Genomic DNA, 25,494 nt, shown 5'->3' on the forward strand with positions numbered 1-25,494 from the left:
GAGTAGGCATATACCATTTTTAGATAATACAGTATACTTCAATTTTCAAATTATGAAATAATTGGCTTATATTAATTTGTAATTTGATTTTCACGTGTATGATAATTCATGCAGAAACTTGTAGGATTAATCTATTTATGGTATTGCTATCAATAGGCCCATTCATAGCAGTAATTGGGCAATGATTACCGGGTCATTAGTATTCAAGGGAATTTTGTAATTACATCCTGACTCATAACAATGCATTTGTACGAAACATTTAACTATTATCTAAACATTTGTTATATCCATATGTTTACCATATGGTAAAAAGAACAAGCATTTGGTTATAGTTCATGTTTTGGAGCTCAAAATTAAATGTATTGGCCTTCGTGCGCGGCGTATGGAAATTGCTTCTAAATACATTAATCTGACATCAGTGTCTGACAACTTAATGCATGGAGTTCTAAAAGCTAACAAAGTTTATATAAAATAGGTCAATTACAAAAGGGGAATTCCCTTTAAATGTCAATAGAAACATTAATATAATGTATATCACCATCGTTCACGACGCATGTTATTTTTTTAACGTAAATTTGAGTAAGTTGAGTATAGGCTAATAGACTAACTAGATGCATACATCATTGATAGGTATTACCGTATTCCCTAGGTACTGGTACCGTGCGAGGATTTGAACCCGGAATTCGCTATACTACGGTGTCATTTGAGTTACTCATAATGAAGATGCAATATTTAATTTATTAACAGTACCTTACGTATACCGGTACCTATTAATTAATTTCGTTTTGATGACGTCATCATGTTAACAATGAGAATAAAAGGCGGGTCCCGTAATTTCACCTATGCTACACTGTATGTACAGTATGCTGTGTATATACTCAATGGAACAAAATAGACAGAATTCAGCACTAACAACATATCACATTCTTCAGGTCATAATGGCATAATCTTTTTCTATGCGCAATATTACTACGTATGACATGCATGTGGTATTTGTTGTGCGGATAACTAACTCGTCAAATCCAGTTAATTTATAATGTAGGTACAGTAAATACAAATACTCGTGATACGTTGTGACCTTGAGTACTATAACCTATGCTGAATTGTAGACTTTACATTGGAATAATATAACATATGTAACTATTATTTGATCGGTGTATGGATATTATTCGATATTCTTAATTAATAGATACATTTAAATTTTAATAATATATGTTGACATTGACCTAAATTGTAAGCGTTTGGTTTGAAATTCCACCACATGTTAATTTGAACATAGGTATCTCAGCTGATGCACTATATTGATTTTAATATAAAATAATTTAATAGTATTTAATTGGTTATGAAATAATATTTAAATTAATCAAAATGGCGTTTCATTGATACAATACGGTAACAGCATGATCCTGCGATTTGGGTTCATCTTTCGATAATGCAAAAATGCATTTTAGCGCCCTCTGTATAGGGCTAAAGATCGTATTATTTGATAGAACATTTGGCGCTATGATAATGTGAAGAAAACATAATATAAAGTAAATAAAATCATGTTATATAACTAGCTAAAACATTATGTTATTGTTACGTACATCTATGAGTCAATACAGATAAATAAATGTAATTAATATTTTCGTAAATGTAAACTACTTTAATGAAGTTTTTTGTACAGAAATTAAAATTATTGGTATTTATATTTTTAATTTCTATTCGATAATACTGTACAAATCATCATTTTTAAACGTAGCGCCCTCTAGTAGTTTCCTTTACGAATTTTCCAAATCCCTGGGAAAATCCTGAAAGTTTTGTAACTATAGTGGGCGCTATTGATTATTGCATTGGTTGCTGTGATTTGTGCTAAGCACACATCTTATTGCACGCATGTCACAAGTGGTCGAGCGCGATATGCAAGTTTTGGAATAAGCAGACGATAAGAACGAAATTTTTGGAATGTTTCCAGCCGTTTTACGGCAATCATCATCAAGGCCCGGTGGTCAAGGGGACTCGGGTGATGACCATCTTGGACAGGTAAGCTAAAATACATTTGTATTAAACTTAAACGTTTATAATGCATGTATAACATGAATTTAAATAGATAGGCCTATTAGATAGCTAGCTAGGCTTAGTAAGTATAGTAGTAGTAGGCCTATATAAAAACGAACAGGGCTAGAGCCTTGTTTTTTTAAGCTGTTGAAACACACTCCTCTGCCTCACATGTAACCAGCACCCCACCAAGTGTAGGCCTACACCTCTGAGCACCTCCTTCGTTTAAGGTAGTAAGGATATAAAGATTTTGTTGTAATCTTCAGCCGATATTTCAACTACTACTGAATATAGTTCTAAAAAAATCACCAAAAAATCTGTAGAAAACCTTGCGATTTCCAATTCTCAATGTTATAACACTGTAGTTTTTAACAGACCATTTAATCACTGAACCACATTGGCGTTGAACTATGATTAGATTATGCTTAATGGTTTTCTAATTTGAATTGCTAATATCTGATTTAATATTATATGAATTTATTGAATTCTTTGTGATATGGGAAAAAACCTTGTCTGATTTAAATCTACCTTTTTGATAGGCATAGAAAGATAGATATAAATATTGATTATTTAAAACTGATGGTTCAGTGTAAAAAAACTGTTTTTGATTTTTTAGATAGGTCTACTAGAAAGATCTAGATATAAATATCAATCACTTAAAACTGATAGTTCAATGTAAAAAAAATGTTTTAAAATTTTTTGATGTGCAGGTCTCGGCTTCAATATCTCGACTTAATGCAAGCTATACTCAGCTAGGTGGTACAACAAGCTCTACACAAAAAATGGTAGCGGTAAGCTTTACATATAATCCCACTCATCACAGTCATATACTACATAAGCTCTGTCTACACTATCAAGCTAGTTTGACAAAAAAAGTGTGATGTACCCAAATATGGTAGTGGTATGCCCACATATGGTAGTGATATGACGACATCATGTTCATATATGGGCATTTTTTTGTCACATAAAATGTTATAGTGTAGACAAGGCCTTACTCTGTCATTGTATTTAGAGCTTATTAAGGAATAGACTACTGTACACTTGGGTCTAACTATTCAATCACTCCTTTAGGCTAGGTAAGGTAAAGGTAAAGTCGAAACAGAAGCTAATGCTATCGGCCGTGGTGCCCATCTCCATTCCCTTAGCGTTTGGGCCAGACTCCACTAAGTGAGTATGTTTGTGGGGGGTACGCCACTCCTCCCGCACAAACGAGTCTGATTTACCTTCCCAGTACTTTTTACATACCGGTACCCATTTCTGTCACCTGGGTGGGGAGGAACAATGTGGATAAAGAATCTTGCTCAAGGACTCAACACTGCAGTGACCAGGCCGGGCTTGAACCGGCAACCTCTTGATTGCAAGCCCAATGCTCTAACCACTGCGCCACAGTGGCTAAATAATGGCCTTATAAGTCGAAAGCTTAATAGAATTAAAGACCAAAATGCAACCAACCCATGGAACGTTCCTTTACAATATGGCTATCACAAATTACTAGATTTTGTGTTGAGCTCTGTCTACACTATCAAACTTTATGTGACAAAAAAATGTGATGTGCCCATATCACTACCATATTTGGGGATATCACTATCATATTTGGGTACATCACACTTTTTTTGTCAAACTAGTTTGATAGTGTAGACAGAGCTTTATTGAAAAAGATGTTTAGTATTATTTAACATACACATCAAAAATCAATCATGAAACGATAGTTATTACTATAATTAGGTTATCGACAATCGGGCCCTGATTGAATTCTACAAGTGATATCTGTATCATCATCGCTAACTAGCCCTTTGACAGTAAACTCAATTCATATTCATATAAATAATTTAAGTTTGTTATAAATTGGAATATACTTGTGCTAGTTAATGTACATTGCAGCCTTCCCTTCCGTTGCCACAGAACAATTAAATGCACTACATATCCTAATACAATAATAAGATCTGCTCTGATTTTTATGAATATGACTAAAGTAAGCAAGTGTACAAAAATCAATAGCAGACTGCTACTGCTTTAAACTCAAATTAACCCTTTAAACAAATTTAACCTTGACACATTATTTTCATATAATTTTTTGTTGTGATATTTAGTTAGTTGTGTTATTTATTTTAAATAAAAAATGTTTCTATGTTAGTATTTCTACAATAAATTCATTTACAGTATAGCTTATTATACTGTACAACACAGTTTCTGAGAATAAGAATAAAAAGAATAAATCATAATTGTTGAATACTATTGACTGAATAAAATGATATCTCTATAATAATAGTCAATAGTGAGTAAAATAACTTGTTTTTCAGTTGTAAATTTGATACCACTGTGATTTTCATGAGCAATGCATCAAATTGCATTTTTTCTTTCTTCAGGGTAAAATACCTGATTTAATGGAAAATTCTTCCGAATATGCTTTGTAAGATTGAAAAAAATTAATAAACATTTCTGAACATACAGTATGTCGACTCAGAGAAATTTTGTTGAATTTCATAAAGTTTTAAACCAACATTAAAAAAAATATATAAAGTAATATTATTTCTCTGTAGTATTATAAGTCAGGTTTATTAAACAAATATGTTACATTCAAACATGAAAGGAATTATTTTATTGATTTTTAAAAAATTATTGATAATAATTATAGATACTGTACAGTATATTTATACACCAACGTAGCCATATACTGTAATAATAGAGACGTGACACCATTGTGCCTCGCAGTTAAATTTTGTTTCATAGCTTTGTCAATTGTGGTAATTTGTTAGTCATGCGCTAGTAATATTGAATGCTTTGCGTCGTCGACAATTGAGGCCCAAATGTTTAAATTTGCTCGTGAAATGAAATTCAAGTCTGCTATGTCGTTATTTTACGACAAAATGGAGAATAAATTTGTCTTATATGTAGTAGCATGTGTTAAAGCAAGCAGCAAAAACTGACTTGGGAATCCAATCGGGTCGTTGCGGTGGCGACAAACAACTTTAATATTCGAACGCAAATAGCATTTAATCACTGGAGAAATACATAGGTTTTGTAAACAGTATCTGAAATTATTTAATGTTCTTTCTTTGAATATATAATATTTTTGAAAATTCCTTAAAAATAAGTTACTTTAATAAAGGAAAAATTAATTTAGTTTCACAATATTTTGATATTTATGATATTTTTAAAGATATTAATATTAATAGTTTGTTTGAATGTCAACATATTATACGCATCTCATTAACATATTAATTATACGGTAATACTGTGTCATCACTTCATTGTGATGTACAAAAATGTTATTTTCATGTTGTAATCATTAACATTTATACATAAAAATAATGTTTTCCAGATTTCTTAAACATTTTGAAACATTTTTTTGCACACATATTTGTAGAGTCAAACGAACATTTCAATTCCACGATGCAAATGTACTAGATATTATTAAATGTTGCACTATAACATATCGTAATGTTTGATTACCAATTGATGTCTATTTCTATAACTTCTAACCATAGAGCAATTTAATAGATGGATGTTAACCTAAGTTGACAGTGTTAGATAGGCAGCCTACTGCTAGAATTAATATTGCAGATATGAGACTAATTTATTGTATGGTATATAAACAGATTGTAATAGATAGACCAGCAGGAATAAATGAGATAAATGCCATTCACAAATTGAAACCAGTAGCAAATGTGATGAGACAAAATACTGCAGATATCTGTATCTTTCTAGATGTTTGTATGTACAGTAATCCATACTTGTACCACATGGGGGATAAATAAAGATTTTGAATATCGAGTTGCATCATTACTGTAATTATCAACAATTGTCAATATTACTTTGTTTACCAGCAATTTATATTTTTACATACTGTATACATATTGTATACAGTATTTTGTTAAATAATGCACCACATTTTTTGTTTTACATCTTAGTGTCTATTTCGTGCCTAGCTTACCTGGATAAACCGACAATAGCGATTTTTCGTCAAAGAGCGAGATATAATTTGAAAAGTAGACATTTTTATTGAACACACCTCTCCACAAATGGTATAGTCCATGAATGCCCTCAGGTGGGAGCCTCTAGACAAACCATCATTTTGCATTTTAATTTCTGCAATATCTTAGGAATTCCCTTGATACAGTGTCATATGTTGTACTGTATACAAATTATGCCATTATTTACCAAGATGAATTTTGAGAATACAGTAGGTTACACATTTCTATAGCCTTCTTTTTTACGTGGTTAATACATTTCAAATAATTGCTTTTCTTGGAATAACAAACATGACCCATTTAAAATTACATAATACGTAATCATTCATGTACCGAAATAAATGTTTTAGAATTTGTTAGCAAGAAACACTAATGGTTACAAAGTCATTATATGTGGAAAGAAGCATTGCCATAAAAAGTTAATACTTAATTTTTATAGTGTACATTTTTCAATTCATTTGTTACATAATGCTTTTATTTGCTGAGAAATACAGTAAATCAATGAATAAAGGTCCCTTGCCAAGCTTTAGTTGTGGTGTTTTAGAACATACTAAAACCAGTACAACAGATGCAGAGATTTATCTGCTAGTAACAATGAATACAGTTAAATATGATTCAAGTTTAGAGTGAGTATAGCTCTTAAATACTGAAATAACCACATGACTAAAATATATATGGCAACAATAAATGTATGTTAAATAGTTTTGTCTAGTGTACACTAATGTTAATATGGTATATTGAACATTTAAAACTATTTAAATTGTATTTTTAAACATCTAAACCTTTGTCTACTGTACACTATCAATGATGTGCCCAAATATGGTAGTGATATGACCAAATATTGTAGTGATGTGACATCATCATGTCCATATATAGAAAAATCAAAATTTTCATCACATTATTTAAGTTTGATAGTGTAGACAAGGCTTAAAATTGTCTAGAAATTATGAAAATGTTCAGATTATAAAATATATAAATATTTTAAAAATAAATTACAGCCATAAGTGATTTGAATCATTCATGTTGTTATGCCTTTAATATTGGATCAAACTTATTGATTCATGAGAGACTATAGACGCTTATTTGCATTTAAAGTGCCCACATTATCAACACTTTCACAACTTCACAAGTTTCTGCGTTGACTGTTAAATTTTGATTTTATTTTTTATTTATTGGATGGAAATTACTATAAATGTTTGTTTCTGCAACACAAATAAATTGGTGTTTTCTAAGAACAATAAAAAAAAAATTTAAAAAAATAAAAAAACTTATTGATAGATACAATAGAATATTATTATACAGTACACATTAAACAACATTTACATAATGGTAAGTAATAGAGAAAAATAGTGCTATTGAACGACCGTTCAATAGTGCGTACTATTGTACGCCATGTGACCAACAATTGCCCAATCAGATGACAGGAATTTATTTAGGTGTTATAGAATAAGTAATAGCAACTGCTTTTAAATCAAGAAGATCCACTTAATAATTTCAGATAAAATACAACCAGTTAAAATCCATAAAGAGGCTCCTATTTTATTTCAAAGTGTTACTATAGTATTTCTTTCTAATATTATCCAATAATACTTTGTTGTTGAATATTATCATGTGTCCTATCTTTACATTGCAAAATTTGCTGATATAAAATTGGTTAGCATCAGACATTTTATAAAAGTTATTTTTGTTTTTAGTAAATATCATAATTATAAACTGTTGTGTATGTCAAAGATATTTAAAAGATGCAATTATTATTAGGTTAAATAAACCAACTGGCATTTTATTTTGTTGACATTTAACTAAACCAGAGGAAAATAAGTTAATCTCATTTGATTGAACGAGACATATGTCCCTTTTTATAAACATAAATACTACTTTGAAATAGTTCAAACGGACTAAGTAATCTACTATTTTCGTGGGAGCTACGAAAGATTGACCTCATAGAATGATACCAAGTTATGTTGGTTAAAGTTATCGCCAACATAAAATAACCTATTTGCTTCCATAAGAAATTATTTTTGCACCTCAAGTTTACACCGCTGTGTATGTTATGTTTGCAAAACCAACCTGCACTCTGAAGCTCTGTATACAGTATCAAACTAGTTTGACAAAAAAAAATGTGATCTGCCCAAATATGGTAGTGGTATGCCCAAATATGGTAGTGATATGCCCAAATATGATAGTGATATGCCCAAATATGGTAGTTTGATAGTGTAGACTGTAGCTTTATGTATATTATGTATACATTCTCACTTCTGTGTACGTTAGTTTAGAATAACTTTCAATATCTATATTTCACAGCAAATAATTAAGAACAAATTTGTAAACAATGTTAAATATCCCCCTGAAAAAATAATTCTTAAATCTGTTTTTGTTGAATATGCCATTATAATGTCAATAATTGTAATACACTTTGACAACAAATTGGATGGGAAAAAAATGTATTTACCTGAAAAACCTGTAATTTAAGGCAAAAAATGGTCAAATTGGCTGCCAATTAATTTAATTACCCATTTATTTTGTCATTTATAAGTCAAAACATTTTATTTTCCTGTTTTTTTTTTTTCGACAGAAATGATTAGCTTTTATCAAAACTAAAAAATTATTACTATTACTATTCAAAGTCTAATTTAATTAATTTTCATTTTTCATGTTTTTGAGGGACAATACATCTTTAAATATTAATATGTATTTTTAAAAAAAAGAACCCTTTATTGTGAATACTTTAATTAATTCAATCGAGGTACTTCTGAGAAATTTATTTATATATCAATGCCGGATGGTATTGTTTATCAAAAGTGATATTCCATACGTTGGTAAATACCAAAGTCAATGTGTATTTACAGAATACAATGGCAGGATAGTAAATACAGATTTGTTAATTAAGCTCAGTCAATAGTTAGTATAACTAGAAATAGTAACCGACAAACCTATTCTATGGTCATGTTTCTGCTGAAAAAAAAATGTATGTGTAAATAAATCAATCCTATTTTCTTGGGAGCAGAAACAGGACAAATTTTCAATAACCGGTTAAATAGCAGGCTGATAATAACGGTTAAAAACACCCAATTGATTCGTTGTTAGAACACCAGTTTACCTTTTATCGCTGTGCAACTTTTAGCTGCAACGCAAAATAACGGTTATTCGATTGACAGCTGTAGTATCTTGAACGTTTGACAACTGAATTGAATTGCATTTTGAGTATCAACCACAAATTTTAATGGTTTATTTGGGAGAAGAAATTGAACAGAAATATGGTCAGCCTAAACATTTTTTGAAATAAACGGTTTATTCACCGCTATGCAGCAGAAACGGACCCTTCTCTCCAAACAGGCCAGTCTATTTCGTGCCTAGCTTACCTGGATAAACCAACAATAGCCCGTTCAGTCTAGAGAGAGGCCAACTATCTAGTTTCCAGGGTATCAAGTTTTTAGGGGTTCTATAGTTTTAAGGAGTCTAGTTTTTGGGCAATGTCTGGTTTGACCTCGGGTTTCACCAAGTGATTTGTTTTTGAAGATGGTAACTAAAATATTAGTCCAGTCAATCTACGATTTTTGGTGGACAAAATTGCAATAAATGATTTTATACACTTATTTGATAGATAAAAATACTATAAACGTCTTGTAAAAAGTCTACCAAAATCGGACAACAGAAAATGTGTATTTAAAGTAGAAAAGTGTCGAACTTTGTTTTTTGTTTTCTTGCGCGATGTGTTCAACGGTTTACCTAATTAGCATAAAATTCCTTGTCCCTGATTGGCTAATAGTCAGGTCATCTAGGTCACCACCTCTGTTTTGGTCATCGTTTTTGTTGTGTGTAAACACATGGGGACATGGCTGCTATTGGGTCGGGGCCTACTAACTAGAGCGTAGTCGTCGCTTTTTTGTTTATTTTCACTTGTTTATTAAGAATCTTTATAATTACGCCATCTGCTGCTAATGTAGTTTTCATTAGTATTTCAGTCATTTCAAGTCAGTGAGTTGATTTAGTATAAATAAAATTGTAATGCAAACAAAATGCCGAATAACTGGTGTGTATGCCTCTCTCTAGCCCTCCTGATGTTGTGGTAGACTCTGACTAAACCTTTTTTCTAGGCCTAGGCCAACTTTTTAGGTTAGGCCTATTCCGTATGGGTAATTGGTGCCAGCCAGAGATGCATTTCATATAGGATTGAATGTGATGAATCAATAAATAATAGCCTACTTACGTTATGGGCCACTCACTTGCACTACATTTTTAGACTAGCTAGGCCTACTACCACCGTTAGGCAATTGTGGGAGAGCCCTACTGTACACAGGTCAACATCTGAGACCGACTTTTATTTTAATTTAAATAATTATATTATATATATAATTATTATTTATCCAAAGGCAAATTACTGAAAAAATGACAATGAGATAAAAAAAAAAAGCGAAAAGCTAATAATAAATCAAAACGATAAAGTAAAACAGCCAGAAAAAATTAGCAGAGCTTTCGGGCAACACTAGCAAGTGAAGGAATTTTATTACAGTATATCTCCTTGGATAGCCCTTAAATAAATTGTAAGATAAATTAATTTTGTTAACCCATGATTATTTTATTTTAATACTGTATAATTTAAGATCTAGCCCTATTACGAATACTGTATACGACATTGGACGACAAATAACACAAATTACATATTTTAAAGTAATTTCTCAATATTTATTTTTATAAATACAGTAATTATAGTATATTGCACACATCATTTCTTTTTACATGCATTTACATGTACTACTGTATATGTATAAAATATTTCAGTCGTGCAATGTGCATTTTAATAATGGCAGTACTGTAGTTTTCATAAGATGTACACAAAAATCATTTACCCGAGCACTACTTATAAATTAACATGCTGCAGCTGGTCAGTGGCATTATTTTTCCAGTAGCCATATAAAATACTAGTCCAGTAAATAAACTCGACCCAGCCAGTTTTTGTAATTTGTACACATATTTAGTCTGAACATAAATATTTTCAACCAAATCTGATCATTCTCAAATACGTACAGGTACAAACTAGTCAACAAGATCTCATGAATAGATGTTGAATATAACATGCATAGCTCTTAAAAATATGAGATGTCGTGTTTACTTGAATTTTTTCATAACAGCATTACTGACACAAAATATGAGAAATTTAAAAGTAATTAGTAATAATATACACCAGTATTATATACTATACTATATATCATTTTAAATTACGGTACTTGAAACACAAGTATGTATTTCAACATTATTTGTACTGTACTATCATAAGAGATGGGAAGCTCAAATAATAAGTATAAGTACATTTATGTAAACATTTTTTATTACAAGAGACAGGAAACTCAAGTAATAAGTACAATAATTACACATATATTGATTAAAAGTTTATAATAATAATGAATGTATTTTTTCGTGAAGTGGAGAGAATATTTCATTCATTTAAAGATTGACTATTTTCTATTTAACTCTCTGCCCTGTTAAATATAAGTCAATCATTCTGAAATATTAATATCTCTATTCAATTCATAAACATTAATTATTTACTTTACAATAAAGTATAACAGTCAACACTACATCACCATTAATAAAACTAAATAACTTGCCAATAGTTCACTGAAACCATTGTCAAGGAACTGTTTTGATCATGCATGTATGTATCTTAAAATGTACACCATATTTTATGACCTTCACGTTTATGTAATTCTTCTGGCAATTTGTATGGACCACTGACCCCGCAACAGCATTGGGCTTCAATCCTCTTTGAACGCTCGCTGTATTCACACTATCTGCTCCTAAAATAGTAGTAACAAAATTATACAGTGAAAAACAAACTTTCATTTGTTTTTTTAGTTCATTGAAGATGAAAATGTATTAGGAAAAAAACATTAATGATGTATAATGCCAGAGAAAAATGTAACTAAACATACCTTTCTGTCTGATTGATACAGATTTATAACTCTTCTCATCAATTGTTTCTCTGCAAATGATGCAGTACAGTACTGCATTGTTTAATAGTAGTACAAGATATCTAAGGTAAATGAAATAGATATCACAACAAATGCAATAGAATATAATCTGTAGTTTACACAGAGGAAATGTATATCGCATAGGCCAGGCCCTACTAGGCCTAGTAGGTTTGATAAAAAATAAATAGGCCTAGTATTAGTATTACTAGAGGCCTAGCCTCACTACTATACTATTTAAGTTACTAAAAAGTTGGCAACTCTTATATTAATTATATATACATTCCGGGGTTAAGATTAGTGCATAGCTGTACCTACTACCTAGGCATATGCCCTATCTATTAGATCTAGACCATGGCCCGGTCGGGTAGGAGCGGCTGCCTGACCTTTTATTATTAGGCAGTATAGGCTAGCCTAGCTAAGCTTACCTAGGCCCTATTTTTGTGCTTAATTCATTAAAAAAATGAAGAGCGGTTGGCCCTAGGCCTATATAATAATATCCGAATTTTGTCTTTTCACGCCTAGTCAGAGTAGGCTGAAATGACAGTAAATTTAAGATCGTTTTTAGTATCATCCCCTATTATATCGGCGGTCTTCTTTTAGCTAGCTACATGGACGGGGTGCCACCGGCCCACCTTCGTTTGTCTCTCACGTGTGTAGGTGGTACGACGACGAGCGGAGGCCTACATCATCAGTACACGCAAATTAGCGTGACGTAACGTTTTTCAACAACATCGCGAGTAGATCCCCGCTCCCTATGCTATATCTCTCTTTACGTATCTACTAAGACTAATTTACATTGCCGCATTCGTTTAAATAGTTAATGAAAGAGTAAATGTTGCTTTTAAAATTATGAATTATGAAAAAAAAATTAATAAATTACCTGATTACAAGATTTAAAGTCATTACTTGTTGGGGAATATCTGATTTTCCGTCGTAACAACAACACAGCACAAAACTTATTCGACCAATCAGAGACAACAATTTCTGACAATATTACTACGCCGAATACGAAGATATTTTAATGAAATAGTGCTATGATTTATTGTCTTTTTATCACCTTTCCAGTTGTCCGATTTTGGTAGACTTTTTGTATGTTTTTTATCGTAAAATTAACTTCAAGTTGAATATAAAAAATCTTTTGTTGCAATTTTGTCTACTTTTGGGAGTTGAAACTGTAGATTGACTGGACTATATAAACAGTGATTTGCTCCATTTTGTTATCTTTAACTAATTGACTAATTTGGTCAGGTGTAGTAATCTTAAATCTAAATTAAAGCTGTTACTGTTAATTGGATTCTCAAGAATGTTTATGTTACGACACGCTGTTAACAAAGTTGAAAATAAACAAAATGTACTAGGAGAATTCATTGGTTATTCGGTAACTCTGGAATTAGAACTTGGATTTACATTGGCATTGATAAACACATTTTGTAGTATTTTTTTGTTACCAGTATTTGAAGTACTGTTCTTTTAGAATTCTGCACAGAGTAGATAATACAGTAACAGTACAGGACTTTTTTTTAACATCAATTTCTCATAAACTGTTTATAACTTGAATTTTCTGAATATGAAAAAGATATCAGTTGAAACTAAGGTAAGTTTGATAGATCAACTCTTGTTACTTATAAAATATATATACAAAACCATCTTTACTGTTGCTGTTCTTGTAGCCGTCTTCTTCTGAAGACACATGGCCGTCACTGACGGATACTTAGCAACAGTTGACTTTACTGCTGGTGTACTCTAGATCTATACCATGCTATACACCTTTATTTTATATATTGATTTATATATAATGAGAGTAAGAGCTATGTTATTTATTAAAATATTTAAATTGTACTAGTAATCAAGCTGCCTGTAACCCAGGGTGAGTCACATCTGATTTTCCAAATTAAAGTTTAATAATCGGGAACATTCAATTTGCAGAACTTAGACCTTATCAGAACTAGTTACGTCATGTTAGTTGGGAACAGCTTCCTCACTTGGTTTGATTTTTTGATTTTCCAGAAATTCATATAATATTCATAATTTGTCCCTAATGCAGATTTCAACTGCAAATTATAACAAAGCCTAAATGAGTTTTAATGACGCTATAAGTGCACTTTCAGTTGCTTCACGCTTCAGCGCTTCGTTCTGGCTGCTGATTGACAAATCCTAATAGTTTGCTGTGATTCAAAATCCATAGAATTCATTTTTTTTTTTTTTTTTTCTATGTATTTTGAACGTATTCAAAATAACATGATGTTGGAGCTTGCTTGCTTGAACTTATATAATTGTAGTGCAAAATAATTTTTGACATTTGGACCCAAATCACGATTCTTCTTCTGTTTCCTCTTGTTAAATAACCTTTACCTCCATGCCTTTGACTCCATTTTAATTTTGATTCTAAATATGTTGTTCTTTATTTTATCTTTATAAATTATATTTATTTTGATTTTTATTGTTACATGTTTATGTCTCGTCATCTTGTATTTTTGTGAGGGTCCCTAATGATCAGCTTCGGCTGGATGGACCACCCCCGTAAAATATTGTTGAAATAAAATAAAATATTTAATAATATTTTCTTTAATTGTTTATCTTTATTTAAATCCACAATTAAGAATTGTTTGTAATTGGTTCTTGTGGACCTTGACGATATTCTTTTGTCTTGTTTTTTATGTATTTTTATTTGTTTAATTTATCTATTTATGTCTGTAAATTGCGGGCTCCCCACTGTTGATTGCGAATTAAAATAAACTATTTAAAAAATATAAAATAAAAATGGAGAAAGTGTATTAAGTGCATTGAGAGACTTCTGCATAGGACTATCATTGATCCAAACAAATTAGGAAAATAAGAGTTTATTACACTATAAATGCAATAAAGTGGAGTGATTTTGTACCTTTGAAATGCTTTTAAAGATTTTAGCATCTTAATGGTTTTGTTCACCTGACCTTAAATCATATTTTTATTTGATTTATTAACAACTTTTGTTGCCACTTAGCAGATTACATTTGAATAAGTCTAAATAACAACAATATATATTATCTCACTTTTATCCAGTAAAGTGTGGATCAGCTTTTTCTAAAAGATATATTTCCTTAAAAAAATATTTTTTTTAAATTTGTTTGTTGAATATGCCATATAAATGTCACATAATAGTTATCCACTTTGAACAAAAATTGGATTAAAAAAATGTCTTTACCTGAAAAAACTGTAATTATTATTATTATATAGATAACAGAAAATATTGCCAGCCAATAGGTTTTTGGTTGAATTTAACCATTTATTTTGTCATTTTATAAGTGAAAACATTATTTATTTTCGTTTTTTTTTACGGAAGGGATTTACTTTATTAAAACCACAAAATAACCTATTCCTATTTTTAATTAATCTCCATTTTTCATGTTTTGAGAGACAATGCATCTTAAATTTAAACAAATATTTTCTGGGTTATTTTTATACAGTATATTCTATTTATTAGTACCAGTACCAAATTATTTTTGCTAACCTATACCAGAAGGTCCTATTATTCCTCTACTGTATCGTCTATACCATATATGATATGGTAATTATTCACATTACAATGTTGATAACCTTTTAAGTATCGTTGTAGCTGTCTCTTTTATCATGAACTGTAGTTTTAATTTGCGAGGCTCTTCTGTCAGTCAGCTGACTTCCAAGGCCCTATACAAATAAAGTACCAGACACCTTAATAGGAATGTTGTTCACTATCTATTTCTATGCTGGTATTTGAGTGCATACATATACATATTCTGTAACATTACTAGTTGTTACCATTCCATTGGATTTACAGTTTAGAATGTCTTTAAAGATGAAATCTATGTCTACAATGTTTAGTAAGGTAAATTGTGAAACTTAATTTTATAGAACAGATATATTTTCAGTCTTTTTAGGCTAGGGTACTGTACTTTCAAGATGATGTGTAGATTTATAGGCTGAACACATGCTCAAGACACAACAGGGTTTTCAGTGTGAATTTTATCTAAGTGTCATCTTGTATACAGTGTACTACAGTAAGTAGAGTGTGACGCAGGATAGTTAAAAAAACTATAATTTTATCAAAAATGATTTTATTCAATACAAAAAAGGACCTTGTATACAGTGTACTACAGTAAGTGGAATGTGACGCAGGATATAAAAACTATAATTCTATCATAAATGATTTTATTCAATACAAAAAAGGACCTGGTATACAGTGTACTACAGTAAGTGGAATGTGACGCAGGATATAAAAACTATAATTCTATCATAAATGATTTTATTCAATACAAAAAAGGACCTGGTATACAGTGTACTACAGTAAGTGGAGTGTGACGCAGGATAGTTATAAAAACTATAATTCTATCAAAAATGATTTTATTCAATACAGAAAAGGAGCAAACAAACAATGGGTATAGGATGATGACCAAGTATTATTATCAAACAATAATACTTTGAAATTATTCAAAAAGTTGTTAGAATTTCCATTTAGATTTAGAGATTCCAGATATACAGTACAATACATAAATGTGACTCTGTTCAATATACCATAAAGAAAGAGAAACACTCTCTGACTGTAGGCACAAACCTAACTTACTATAGTCAATTATAGTCTAGCACAAAACTGAAAAAAGTCCTCTAAATGTTTGTGCCTAGACTATTATGTGTATAATATGATACAAACCTATGAAACTGTTTAGGCACAAACCTTACTAACTACAGTATACTATAGTCAATAATGTGTATGGTATGATACAAACTTGTTTAATTCCATAAAATGTACACAAAAACATTTTCTTTCATTACAATATTAGTTGTTCAACAGGATGATTCTGTTCTTCACACTATTCTGAATGTCATTGCATTTTCTTAAAGCTATCCGACTTTGAAATTAGACTCTGCAAATATCCCTGTAGACCACGAGATTTTGCGGCAGATTCCCAGGACTCGTTATGATGGAAGTGTTTATTTGTGCAATATTATAATATATTAATTGCGTCTTTAAACATAAGTCAGCATGATCATTTTTACACTCGTAAATGTCTGATTCGCTTTGCAATATTTAGGTCACTATATTACAATTGGTTTTATAACCTTATTTTCAAAAAGAAATATAATATATATATATAGACATAGACATCGCTTTATTCATCCATAAATTTGGAAATTACATATAATATATAATTATATAGAATAATAAGTTATTTTGGAACAACTTGAAATATTCGCAATTTTCTTCAGAAACCGAATTTGGGCCAATGATGAATAACTGGCTCAATACTGTTTATACTGAAATAATAATTAGTAATTTGTGGATTTAGTTGCATTAAACGGTTATTTGTACTGGGACATTTTGGGGTTTTAGTTGCATTAAACGGTTATTTGTACTGGGACATTTTGTGGTTTTAGTTGCATTAAACGGTTATTTGTACTGGGACATACTGAGACATTTCGAATCCTTACACTAAAGATATAGATTTATTGGAAATTCAGTTAAGAAATAGATTGTTTTGATCTTATTTTGCATAGAAAACTGTATTATGACAGTAGACTTTGCCCATGCATACTTGGTGATAGGTCTACAATTCAATTAAGTTTATTTTCACAAGAAAAAAAGCTCATACATTAGACAATTAACATAGCAAAGTTCTTGTGCTGGCCTAAAACTAATATAGTCAATCTTTACGAATAGTTCTACCAGTATAAAAAAAGAATTTATAATGATGATTCTATAAAAGCAAATTAACATAATAGGTAAAGTGATATAATGTAAATTAATTTATAAAACATAGAAGATGAGGAATAAATATATACATGTATACATGAACTTGTGTGTACTTGAGCGGTATCATGTCTAGCGATGTAATAAATATTCTGTAGACTCGCGTCTTGAATCTTGAGTCTTCAACCGAGACTTTTAGATTTTCATGTCGACTGCTACCCTATGTCATTTTTATGATATGCGCATGCACTAGGACGACTACGACCCATGTGGACGTGGTCTTCGTTCATGTTAACTCAAATCTAAAAGTCCCTACTGTAGTATAGTGAGAAATTATTTACAGGGTTAAGTTAATATTAGGAGTTAGATGCTATGGTATGGGCCTGTTACTGTCAGCAGACATGATACTGCAGGATGTTTTACATTACTAGACCTGATACCTTACAAGAATCAGATGGATATTCAAATGACCTATTTTAAAAATATAAAACATATCTTTCTCATAATTCAACATGCCTGTTACCATGGAGTAAAGAATAAGAGGAGACACAACTTGAATAGTTCAATCAGTTCACCGTATTTACCGCTTCCTTAAGGCTATGCTTGTAATGAGTATTTAATAGGTGCTAAACACTGCCGTTACGTAACCCAATTAGCAAAGATTACAATGTTTACTGCCCGCGGTCAATTTTGGTGTAAGTACACATGCGTATTAGGACGTCACAATACTCTTCCTAGGCGATGTGCGTTCAAGCGTAAAAGGTGTACTATACTGTTTGTAGACCTACTGAACTTGTATTCCGACCTTGTTTATTAATTTTTATAAAAAGCAGCGCTATTCTACTGGATATCTTTTATTAATAAATTAATAATACGAGTTTTATACGGCACCAATAAAGGAATTATATGTATATGGTTTACTGTGTACTAAATGTTGGTAATTTCTCCAGACAACTTATCATGAATCATGATGGATTAATGGGTTTAATAAGGACCAGTGGTGGTGCCAGCGTGGGGGCTACGGGGGCTGTATCCCCTCGTCGGAGAGCCTATCTCCCCCCACTCCCCTGTCTGGGAAACGCGAGTACTTTTCGTCGGGGAATATGATATACAGTAAAAATCATTCGCGTTCACTTCGTATAACTTCAGCGCCTAGAAAAACCGCGACGTTCCATTTTTTTAGTACGTCGGAGCGGAGGGCTATTGCACTTTATATGCATGCATATTGCCAGCGATCTAATAAACAATGAATAGGTACGCACTTGTCTGGCGGTTCCCCTTTGTACGAATTGTTTAACATTGGGCCTGCTCCATTGCGGTTTACGTGTGATATCATGTTCCATCCAGGGACCAGAATGTGTACTGTACTAGTTACTTTCCAGGCGAAGTTTACAGCCGCCTCAGTCGTGTACTGTGTATCGACGTACGCAATACAGCAAACGGGTACGAATAATGTTGGCGATCTATTGTTCGTATGTCCGATTTTTTAATTTTACGATTAACCGCTAGGCCTATGTACCGAACTGCACATAATCCTTTTAAACAATGGCTTATAATTACAAATAAGCATAAGCATAAGACTATATTTGTAATAATTTTTAACCAACACATATAATTTGTAGTTGTTGTTACGGGTTGATACTAAACGAATATTCTCGTAGTACCATTTTATACCATATTTTATAATAACGACTATCCGAAAACTAATTGATTAATTTCTTCTTTAATAAAATATTACTACTATTTCTAACGTTATTACAATTATTAATATATTAATATAGACCTACATAAAAAAAACCTATTGCTATTATTATTGATATTGTTTATTATTACTATAGACGCGCCTATGCCTGAACCTATTAGGCCTACCGGTTACGGTATGCAATAAATATGTCCATCATTATGGGATTAAATATTATCCTTATTTAGGCTATTTATTAAATAATAATATATTACGAACTGAGGCCTACTAATTTATGTAGTAGGCCTATGTGTAGCCACAAATCGTTAAACGATATATAATTTAGTTCTACAATTTCAACTCTAAGTATGTGATCGTAAAAATCATATATTTTATGATATTAATATCATAAATAATTTAATTATACAATATCAGACTAAAGTAGAAGAATTTTAGTTTTGCTAAACGGTCATAATATAGACTGAAACATAAATTAAATGTCATATACAGTAATAAAAATAAGAAATTGTGTCGTTGGAATTCTAATATACGTATATTTTTGAATATTCATGAGAACAAATTATATAATTTTTTTCATGCGCGCATTTGCGCGCACTAAAATATGATTTTAAAATTAGTTGGAGTCTTTAATATGCTACAAAATGCACTAGGGTTCGTAAATTAAAAAGTTGCTTAAACGGTAAAATTTCGATTTACCAAATGATACGTCTATGGCTTGATAAAAAATATGATTAATTTGTTAGCTGGTATAAAAACTGCGATATCTCCGTGAAAATTTACTCGATTTTTAAACGGTTTTTTCGAGAAAAAAGCTCAAAGAACAATGAACAACTGCACAACGGTCATGCTTCACTATGATGTATTAGAAACTACTGCGCAGCCTCTGTTTACTTTTCTTGTCACCGATGTCATGCCTGGCTTCTTCCTTAATTAGGGTGTTACGTAATCAGAGCCGACTCTGCAGCGAGCTGCACGGGTAAACAGGATGTTCTTCAAAGGATCGTTATGGGAAGTTTATTACCCTATGCTTAAGCACTACCGCACAGCGTGATACTAATTGGATTAACTGGATAGCTAGGCCGTGTTGTGTCTCCTCTTATTCTTTACTCCATGCTGTTACCAAACTAAAAGTGCAATCTAATAAACACTATTTGAAACTGTATTTGATGCATTGCTAATAAAAAAGAAAAGTATTTTAATCTTAAGCTCTGTCTGCACTATCAAACTAGTGTAACAAAAAAGTTTGATGTGCCCAAATATGGCAGTTATATTCCCAAATATAGTAGTGATATGACATCTTCGTGTCCATATATAGGCACATCACATTTTTTGTCACATAAAGTTTGATTCTTAAACTGTACTCATATGTGCTAAACCTTCTAATCTCTATAATCCAATTTATTTAATAAATTACATCAATTTTCGTGTGATAGTAATTCCTTTGCAAACGGTAATTCATGAATGTTTTATATAAAATGTAGTATTTGGCGTCAGTTTGTTCTAGATAACATTTTATATATCAATATGTCTGCCTTAAAATGGTTTAGGTTGTCATCAGAAATTAGCAATTGTATAAATTTAACTGTATTAGATTCTTATTTGTATGTAATGGTATTTCAAATGACATAGAAAGTTAAAAAAGAAAAGAGGTGGGAAGGGGATTGGGGTTGTTGAGGGAAGATGTAAGGGATTGGATGATTTTGATAGTTGAATGACATTGTATCGATTATGCTGACTGTTCAAACAAGTTCTTCCATCACAATTTTTAAAAACATTAAAAAATAAACTAGAATTTAATTCGTCACTTTGACGAATTATAGGTGATCATTTTTATCATTTTACTGAAATTAATTTTTTTTAAACATGCATGTACGTTAACATACGATCGGAAAATGTTGATGTATGCCATCCTATTATATGCTTATAGTGCTGAGTTGTGCCTATATGCCATATACAATATGTACAGTATATACTGTATATCTATATACAGTGTAGCATAGGTGAAATTACGGGACACACATGTTCTAATTTTTTGGCATGATGACGTTATCAAACTAAACTTTAAGATGACGATTTCGAAAGATAATTAATTGAGCAAAAAAATATAAGATTTGGAAAAAAATTTGGCACGTAGAAGCGCTGTGCGCGCTCTTTGAATTGTGTATAACTTTGACGAAAAATATGAAAAAACTACTTTTTCACTTCAACTGGCCATATGTTAACGTCACAACATCCGATAGGCTTAATTTTTATATGAATTAATATCTACATTTCATCAGCTTTCATAATAAATTATAATCATCAAGGTAACCTTCAATTCTGAAGAGCTGTAAGATATTCAAATTTACTGCGAAGGTGAAATTACACGGCCTACGTTATTCAAGTTTTTACGCGTGATGACGTCATTAAAATGAAGATAGTGTCAACTCATGATAAAGATAATTAATTAAGCAAGCACATACTGAAAGTTGTGCGAAATTCGAGCACACATAACCAAGATGCGCTCTGTTGAATGTGATAATCTACACAAAAAGATAACAAATCCTAATTTTTAAATTCAAGTGGCCATTTGATGACGTCAAAACATTTTGTACGTAAAATGTGTACATGAATTCATATCTACAACTCAATGGCTTCCAGAATAAGTTAAAAAAATCGGGGGTCATCTTGCATTCTGAAGAATTATTTTCATTTTAAAAAAGACCTATTTTTCACCATTTTCAGAACTTTTGTAAAATTAATGTGCGCATTTTGTCATTTTTAACGTGCTCGTATAGCGTTATTTTAAGTCGGAACTGACTCATATTTGGTGAATGTACTAAGGATGGTGAGTAGAATGAGATTTGTAAAAAAAATTTATATTTTTTACGCTTTTTAAGTATCGCGCGCGCAAAAACGCATTTTTGCGCAGTAATTTTTTAAAACACGCAAATGGCCTAATTCATGCTCTAAATTGATCAAAACTTAATTTTGAGCGTTTTAAATTTTTAACGCGCGATATCACGCGCATGAACCTACGTGTGCGTGCGTTTTTATTTGCTAATATTTTTACCCTTGATCTGAAGTTTACGTGTAGTGAATTTCATTAATATGTGATAATGAATTATGGAGATATGATTGATAATGTGATTTCGCAAAATGGCGTATAAATGTCGTCACGGATGAGTGATCACGCTGCAAAGCTTATTAGGATTAAGTTATATTATTTGAAAGATATTCTGAAATTTTTGTAATCATTGACATTAAACTTTTTGAGATAATTGTTACACAAAATAGTGTACAGAAACAATAAAAAGAAAGAAAAAAACAATAAAGATTTTATACAATAACAATAGGTGATCATTTTATTCTAAATGATCACCTAATTAAATATGTCCCCCAAAAACTTGAAAATATAGATTAATAAAAGACTTTGTATAGTCCATTTTGCAGTTTTAATAAAGTTATTCACTTCTGTAGAAAAAAAATAAACAAAAATTAAACATGCACGTACGTTAACATACGATCGGAAAATGTTGATGTATGCCATCCTATTATATGCTTATAGTGCTGAGTTGTGCCTATATGCCATATACAATATGTACAGTATATACTGTATATCTATATACAGTGTAGCATAGGTGAAATTGCGGGACACATGTTCTAATTTTTTGGCATGATGACGTTATCAAACTAAACTTTAAGATGACAATTTCGAAAGATAATTAATTGAGCAAAAAAATATAAGATTTGGAAAAAAATTTGGCACGTAGAAGCGCTGTGCGCGCTCTTTGAATTGTGTATAACTTTGACGAAAAATATGAAAAAACTACTTTTTCACTTCAACTGGCCATAAGTTAACGTCACAACATCCGATAGGCTTAATTTTTATATGAATTAATATCTACATTTCATCAGCTTTCATAATAAATTATAATCATCAAGGTAACCTTCAATTTTGAAGAGCTGTAAGATATTCAAATTTACTGCGAAGGTGAAATTACACGGCCTACGTTATTCAAGTTTTTACGCGTGATGACGTCATTAAAATGAAGATAGTGTCAACTCATGATAAAGATAATTAATTAAGCAAGCACATACTGAAAGTTGTGCGAAATTCGAGCACACATAACCAAGATGCGCTCTGTTGAATGTGATAATCTACACAAAAAGATAACAAATCCTAATTTTTAAATTCAAGTGGCCATTTGATGACGTCAAAACATTTTGTACGTAAAATGTGTACATGAATTCATATCTACAACTCAATGGCTTCCAGAATAAGTTAAAAAAATCGGGGGTCATCTTGCATTCTGAAGAATTATTTTCATTTTAAAAAAGACCTATTTTTCACCATTTTCAGAACTTTTGTAAAATAAATGTGCGCATTTTGTCATTTTTAACGTGCTCGTATAGCGTTATTTTAAGTCGGAACTGACTCAAATTTGGTGAATGTACTAAGGATGGTGAGTAGAATGAGATTTGTAAAAAAAATTCATATTTTTTACGCTTTTTAAGTATCGCGCGCGCAAAAACGCATTTTTGCGCAGTAATTTTTTGAAACACGCAAATGGCCTAATTCATGCTCTAAATTGATCAAAACTTAATTTTGAGCGTTTTAAATTTTTAACGCGCGATATCACGCGCATGAACCTACGTGCGCGTGCGTTTTTATTTGCTAATATTTTTACCCTTGATCTGAAGTTTACGTGTAGTGAATTTCATTAATATGTGATAATGAATTATGGAGATATGATTGATAATGTGATTTCGCAAAATGGCGTATAAATGTCGTCACGGATGAGTGATCACGCTGGAAAGCTTATTAGGATTAAGTTGTATTATTTGAAAGATATTCTGAAATTTTTGTAATCATTGACATTAAACTTTTTGAGATAATTGTTACACAAAATAGTGTACAGAAACAATAAAAAGAAAAAAAATAATAAAAAAAAAAATAATAATAAAGATTTTATACAATAACAATAGGTGATCATTTTATTCTAAATGATCACCTAATAATTATTTCCCTTATAAAAAGACAAAAAAAAAGGTTAATTTTAACCAAAAACCATTGTCTAACAGACAATTTCGGTATTTTTTGCCAAGGTAAATCATTTTTTTTATCCAGTTTTGGGTCAAAGTGAATAACTATTACGTGACATTAAAATGGCATATTCAACAAAAACAATTTAAAAAACTATTTTTTTAGGGAGACAATATATCTTTTAAAAAGAAAGAACCTAGATAATATATCTGTGGTCACATATTTGTTTATGATATTTAAAAAAATTATTTACATACTGTGATTCCAAAATGCTGTAGTATTTAACCAAAAACCATTGTCTGACAGACAATTTGGGTATATTTTGCTTTAACTTTTTTTTTTTTCGGTCCAGTTTTTGGTCAAAGTGAATTATTATGTGACATTAAAATGGCATTTCAACAAAAAAACATTTTTTTGGCTCACACAGATAATATGCAATTTGTGGTCACATGTTTGTTTATGATATATATTTTTCTGAGCATACTGTGATTCCCAAATGCTGTATTATTTAAGCATGATGGTCATTAGCAAGCATTTCCCATCTACAGTTTGTATGGCTGTCTAAAGGCTGTTTTTAAAGTTATACATCATTAAAATGAATTAATCAGGATTAATGTAAAACTTTGATAAATAGCTTAGATTTAACATTATCAGATTAATGAATTACAATGGCTTTAGAGTATATTAACTATAAATGATGTTAATGTCTATATATCCTTGCAACATTGCCATAGCAATGATGAAATGATCAATTGCATTTATTACAAAGATCATTTTTTCTAGTATTTAATAGCGACTCTATGTTGATAAACTTTTATAATTTTTTTAAAGGTAAATGTATTTATAACCGTCCTTGAGTTTAAAAACTGGAAACTAAATGAAAATTTAGATTATAAGGGCCTTTACAGACTTACCATTGCAGGGCCTATCCAGATCACCACACTCTGGGAGACGATACCCAGCTCTTTGTGAGTGGTGTACAAAGTTCTTTAAAGCTCTGTCTACACTATCAAACTTTATGTGACAACAACATTTGATGTGCCCATTATATGGACATGATGATGTCATATCACTACCATATTTGG

General features: G+C 30.9%; 1 protein-coding gene across 5 annotated transcripts in view; it reads left to right on the plus strand.

Annotated features, from left to right (window-relative positions):
- LOC144849546 (prolyl endopeptidase FAP-like) overlaps positions 1–25,494 on the plus strand; it is a 117,903-nt gene that overhangs the window by 7,556 nt on the left and 84,853 nt on the right. For 2 of the 5 annotated variants that reach the window (XM_078706490.1, XM_078706497.1), the window contains exons 1-2: positions 1,869–2,022; positions 2,748–2,828. The exons of 1 other annotated variant lie outside the window; for it this stretch is intronic. In XM_078706490.1, coding sequence (XP_078562616.1) covers positions 1,945–2,022; positions 2,748–2,828 — 159 coding nt within the window. In that variant the 5' untranslated portion in view covers positions 1,869–1,944. Of the gene's footprint in view, positions 1–1,868; positions 2,023–2,747; positions 2,829–15,778; positions 15,822–25,494 lie in introns of those variants that run through there. 2 more of the 5 variants (XM_078706506.1, XM_078706562.1) reach the window with 2 other exon arrangements.

This window comes from Antedon bifida, chromosome 1 (genome assembly GCF_963402885.1).
Source record: "Antedon bifida chromosome 1, ecAntBifi1.1, whole genome shotgun sequence".
NCBI classification, from domain to species: Eukaryota; Metazoa; Echinodermata; class Crinoidea; order Comatulida; family Antedonidae; genus Antedon; species Antedon bifida.